Here is a 6,322-nt window from a genome sequence, read left to right as displayed (position 1 = left end):
ACTACATTATATATACATACTTGCAGTGTGTGTAATGTACATATTACATATTATGAAGGTGTCTGTTACTACATTATATATATATACTTGCAGTGTGTGTAATGTACATATTACATACTGTTATGAAGGTGTCTGTCTATTGCGAGTGGAAACAGAAGAGCACACAAAGTTGCTGTGACACGATGAGTGTTTCAGGAAGGTGAAAAAGGAAAGACTTAAGAGGAAGTGAGTGAGTTTACTTAGCAAATAGTGGAAAAAGCGTGCGCGCTCAGCTCAGCTCAGCTCAGCAGAAGGCAAGGGGGGATGACTTCACAAGAATAAGGAAGTAGCAGCGGTGGTGATTCAGACTTGCAGAGCATGGAAACTTGTAGAGCTGATCAATAGATGGCGGCGTGACTGATGATGGATGGCCGGCGTTCAACAAGGGCGGCAGGAAGCGGCGCTACTCACTTGACGGAGAGGGAGAAGTCGCCCGGTGCACTCTCACTTTCTCTAATGAGGAAGGCGCCATCATGCCTTTGTTTGTTGAGCATCTCCTCGGCTTTGGCTCGGGGGATCTTCCCAAAGAACCACCTAGACCAGGAAGACAACCATGACGTTACTTCACTATTTCAAACCCTTCTTGGCACCTTGCCCACGGTCCTCCACAGTGCAGGACATGATCTTCTCTGGTGTTGCTGCTGATACAGGAAATAAAGATTTTCCACTGCCCTCTTTAGTTATTACCTGATGAGTGCGGAAATACGACCAGGTCACACCAATTCTCAAATCCCTTCACTGGCTTCCTGTTCCACTCAGGATATAGAATACAAAGTCTCGCTACTAACCCACCAGTGGAAATGCCCCCGTCTACCTCAAAGAACTGCTCACCCCCACATCCTCTACACGACACCTCCGCTCCACACAGGCTAACCTTCTCCAACCTCCAAGGACAAAGCCACGAACTATGGGAGACTGTGCTTTCCGCTCCGCCGCTCCCAGTCTGCGGAACGCTCTGCTCTCCCTGACCACCTGAGGGCACCACAGACTGTGAATGCTTTTTAAAAAGGCTTAAAAACCCTTTTAAAGAAAATAAATAAAAAAGGGCCTTTTTTATAGATATTTGCATACTATTTCTAACTATTAGGCTGTTGTAGTTTTTATTGTATTACCTTTTTATTATTATTTTAATTTTATTTTTTAAATACACTGTAGCACTTTGAGGTTGTTTGCTCAATGTAAAGTGTTTTTTTTTACAAATAAAATGTGACGATCGGTCACTTCATTTCGTTTTTCTTGTTTTTGTATTTACTTCCTGTCAGTGCTCTTATTTTGTTCCGCGGAGCACTGCTTTCTCCTCACCTGCCGCTGATTATATTCGGCATATGTCTATTTATGTTTTCACTCGAGCTCTCCTCAGTGCTCGGAGTTCACACTCTAAGTTAGGAACGTTTCATGCAAGACTGCTTTCTTCTCTCTGTTTGAGTAATAAAACTCATCATACTTTCTCTTCGCTTTCCTCGTTCCTGCATCTTGGGATCACAAAAATGGCAGCCATGCGAAGTCCTAACATAAAATCTATTATTATTATTATCAACATCTTGGCTTTTTGTCATGTAGAAGCTGATCAATGTTTATTCACCACCATGTTATTACCAGTTGTATACTATGTGGGGCATGCCACTCAATTCATGCTGGAAATAAAACGTATGAATGCACAATAAATCTACATGTAAAATATTGTTTCCTATTAAGCAAAGTGTTCTGCACATTGACCTGATATGCACATTTAGTAGCTATTAGGGTTGTCCACATACCAAAATTTGGGTGCCGGTACTAAAATGTATTTTGAGACTTTAATACCTATCTAAATAAAGGGGACCACATAAAATGTCCTTATTGTGTTTATTTGAACACAAGTCTTAGGGTACATGAAACATATGTTTATTATTGTCATTTAGTCCTTCAATAAAATAGTCAACATACTAGACAACTTGTCTTTTAGTAGTAAGTAAACAAACAAAGACTCCTTATTAGTCTGCAGTAACATATTGTGTCATTTATACACCTATTATTTTGCACACTATGATGGACAAACTGTAAAAAAACCAGTTAATTTACTGTTAATATCTGCTTATTTTCTGTCAGAACATGTTCTTTTCGACACTTCTGTTAAAATGTAATAATCACTTACTAGACAACTTGTCTTTTAGTAGTAAGTAAACAAAGACTCCTAATTAGTCTGCAGTAACATATTGTGTCATTTATACACCTATTATTTTCTACACATTATGAGGGACAAACTGTAAAAAACTGTTCATTTACTGTTAATATCTACTTATTTTCTGTTTGAACATGTTCTATCTACACTTCTGTTCGGATGTAATAATCACTTATTTTTCTCTCCTTTGATACTTGACATTAGTTTTGGATGATACCACACATTTAGGTATCGATCCGATACCAGGTAGTTACAGGATCATACATTGGTCATATTCAAAGTCCTCATGTGTCCAGGGATGTATTTACTGACTTAAAAAAAACGTAACTTTTTTTTTTTAAATACTAAAGATTTTGTGACGATAAAAAAAAACACTGTAATCATAATAAAGAGTATCGACTAGATAGGCTATTGTACTTGGTATCATTACAGTGGATGTCAGGTGTCGATCGACCCATGGCGTTTGTTTACATTGTGTATATTTCTACGGTGTGTAGTGAAGCATGTTTAGCTATTCCTCGTCCTCCAGTGATAATGGTACTGGTAAGAAACACATTATTTGTCGCCATGGAGACGAGGATTAGAGATTTAGAAGTAGCTAAAACACTGTGGGTGGACGTTAGCCGCTAGCTAGCTAGCCATGTCTTAACGCAGCTCTTCCTGATGGAGTTTCAGTGTTATAACTTCACCTTTATCTTGAAATGCGTCCATTCTCCCTTTTCTGTCTACACACTGTGTCTGCTTGTAAGTACTCTGTGCGTGTGCGCTGCCCAACATGCTCCTCTGCTCCTAAAACCAGCAATGTCATGATGACGATGCGCTGTCATGCCTGTTTAAAAAAAAACGGTACTTTTTTTAGAGGGGGTATACTACTAAATATGATTAATTAGTATCGCGGTACTATACTAGTACCGGTATATTGTACAACCCTAGTAAATATCATTTAAATGATCTTGAACACCATAAAAATAGCATTTGTTGCTTGTCATCACTTCTTAAAACTTAATTTTACTGAGAAATATAGTCATTAAAATGTTATCTTTTTGAGAGTGCTGTCAAATGAGTGATATATTTAATTAGTTTAATCACACTTCTGAATTTGGAAGAATCCTGATTAGTCATAAGTGATTAGTCACTTTGAGACACACCAATATTAGGAAACAAATGCAATTTCATTGTCAGAATGTCAGAAAGGGCCATTTTTTTTATGTTTTATTTGAATACATGTCATTATTTGCTCTTAAAATATTCAGCCTGTTGAGGAATTGTGTGCTCTACTTCAACAATTCTAAAAAAATTCCCAGATTTGCCAGAATTCTTATTTTTCCCCCCACTTTCCCCATTCAAAATTAATTGTCAATTTTCTATTTTCCATTACATCCTTCAACCCATTCCACTCATCCTAGAGATTCAAACTAGCATTTTTCCACATTCAACAGATTTCAAGGAATTCCTGATTTTTTCTAACCCTATTTCCAATCTTTTTCGTTTGTCTACTCCTTTTCCTTTTGTCATCACATTTCAACCGTCCCACCATCAAAACATTCTTTTTAGTCAGGACAAAAAAACAAATTGGTTTAGGAGCTCGAAATATTACCGTTTTTTTTTTTAATTCCAGGAATTTCCTAATACCATTTCTGAATTAAAAACTTTTTCCTACTTCAACATTTCTTGACCAATTTAAACAATTCTAACACCAACCAATTCAGCTCATGCATGACATTCATGCTCCTAAACATTTAAAAAAATTAATATCACACTCTTTCCATAATTCCCAAATTTCCAAGTTGCACAATTCCCACATTTGTCAACCTATTCAAACCATTCCACCTTCACCACATTTCACTCATCCTGGACATTCAGACTACCATTTTTCCACATTCAACAAATTTCCAGGAATTCCTGTTTTTTTTCTCCTTTTTCTGTTTTCATCACATTTCAACCATCCCACCGTCAAAACATTTTTCTTAATCAGGAGAAAAAACTAAGTTGGTTTAGGAACGAGAAATATTCCCGGTTTTCCCAAAATTCCATAATACCATTTCTCAATTAAAAACTGTTCCTACGTCAACATTTCTTGACCGATTTAAACAATTCCAACACCAACCAATTCAGCTAATTTATGTTCCTAATCATTTTCAAAAATATCCAGCTTTTCCCAAAATTCCAGTAAGTTCCTATGAAATTAATGGGGCATTTTTCCAAGTTGCACAATTCCCACATCTTTCAACCTATTCAAACCATTCCACCTTCACCACATTTCACTCATCCTGGACATTCCAACCATTTTTCCACATTCAACAAATTTCCAGGAATTCCTGTTTTTTTTTTCCTAACCCTGTTGCCAAACTTTTTCATTTCACTACTATTTTTTATTTTTTCATCACATTTCAACTGTTCCAACGTCAACACATTTTTCTTAGTTAGGACAAAAAACCAAATTGGTTAAGGAACTAGAAATATTCCTGGTTTTCCTTGAAATTCCATAATACCATTTCTCAATTTCAAAAAATGTTCCCACTTCAACATTTCTTGACTGATTTAAACAATTCTAACACCAACCAATTCAGCTCAATCAGGACATTGATACGCCTAATAAATTCCCAAAAATATCCCGCTGTTCCCCAAATTCCAGGAAGTTCTTATTGAAATGAATGGGACATTTTTCCAAGTTGCACAAATGTATTCAAACCATTCCAACATCACATTCCACTCATCCTGGACATTCAAACTAACACTTTATCAGGTTCCAAACCAAATTCCAGTTTTCCTGGAAAGTCAACCTCTACAACAGTCAAACCATTCCAACATTCAAACTACATTCTTTCAGTATTTCACTTCAACTTCAGCATTGGAGCTTTCACACACAATTCCTTCAGAAATTGCCTCATTTAGTGCCTGGAAATCTAGGACATTTGGGAAAACTAAAAATATTAGCAACGATGTTCTGGTTGAGCTTAACAGTTTTTATTGTGTTTCATCACATGAGTAAACTAAATTTGACAGTTGTAGTTTTTTTTTATACCTATTAGTGTCATTATGTATCCTAACCAATTTTCTAACAAAAAACGAGGTTAAAATGAACAATTTGGTCGTTTTCTTGGGTTGTCGCTCATTCCAGCTCTAAAACCGGGTTGTCCAAACTTTTTGACTTGGAGACCACACTGGGCTAAAAACAATTGGCCAGGGGGCAGGTTATGTATCTATAAATAAAAAAAAGATTTACAGTATTAAGAATTTGTCAAAGACATTTCAGTTGATGAAAGCATAAACAAACTGAAGACCATAACATTTTTAACTGTCACTGACAACCCCCCGTCAGACCGTGACACTACACAACAATATGAAATATGAACGATAAAACATGAAATATGAACAGTTTGTGAAAGTCCGACTGACGACCGTAACGTTTTGTAATCAATCAGAAACATTAAACACAAATGAAATGCGCCACACAAAGGTAAGTGTGGAGTGAGAATATTTGAATTTATTACCCATCATGCTTTGTCATAGTTTTAGATGGATGTCATTTTTAGCTTAGACATGTATTACTAAAGTCCACATAGTTCAGTGGGCAGGTAACATTGTGCGGCACACGTATGTTAACTTGGTGTTTTTTATATACTAGCACCACAGGCGGAAAAGGTTGTTTGAAACGCTTAACTGTAAGATGTGACATTTGTTGCACAGGATTATTGACTTGACATCTCTCACCTTGGCCAGGATTTTTTTTTTTTAACGAGCGGATTAACTTTAACGTTCAAAAAACGTGTCTCCAGACGTCCCGCAGGCCAGATTGAAGACCCTGCAGGTTGCACGTGGCCACGAGCAGTAGTATGTACACACCTGCCCATGGGTTGTGTGGTATACCATTTCTAGTATAGTATTGCGGTACTAATGAATCAATAACGGTACTATACTCTGTTTGAAAAGTACCCGTATGCCCCTTTTTTTTTTTTTTTTTTTACAAGAATGACAGCGCGTCGTCACGTCAGGACATTGCTAGTTTTACGAGCAGAGGAGCATGTTTGGCAGCGCACACACACAGAGTACATGCAAGCAGACACAGTGTGTAGACAGAAAAGAAAGAGGTGTTTTAAAACATGGCTAATGTTCATCCGC

The 6,322-nt window shown here is 37.1% G+C and overlaps 1 protein-coding gene across 2 annotated transcripts in view; it reads right to left on the bottom strand.

The window, feature by feature from the left end:
• grb2b (growth factor receptor-bound protein 2b) overlaps window positions 1-6,322 on the bottom strand; it is a 131,107-nt gene that overhangs the window by 28,793 nt on the left and 95,992 nt on the right. For both annotated transcript variants that reach the window (XM_061884276.1, XM_061884277.1), the window contains exon 4: window positions 451-573. In XM_061884276.1, coding sequence (XP_061740260.1) covers window positions 451-573 — 123 coding nt within the window. The remainder of the gene's footprint in view (window positions 1-450; window positions 574-6,322) is intronic.

This window comes from Nerophis ophidion, linkage group LG23 (genome assembly GCF_033978795.1).
Source record: "Nerophis ophidion isolate RoL-2023_Sa linkage group LG23, RoL_Noph_v1.0, whole genome shotgun sequence".
In the NCBI taxonomy this organism is placed as follows: Eukaryota; Metazoa; Chordata; class Actinopteri; order Syngnathiformes; family Syngnathidae; genus Nerophis; species Nerophis ophidion.
The sequence above is the reverse complement of the archived record's forward strand: the minus strand, read 5'-3'. Positions and strand labels throughout refer to the sequence as shown.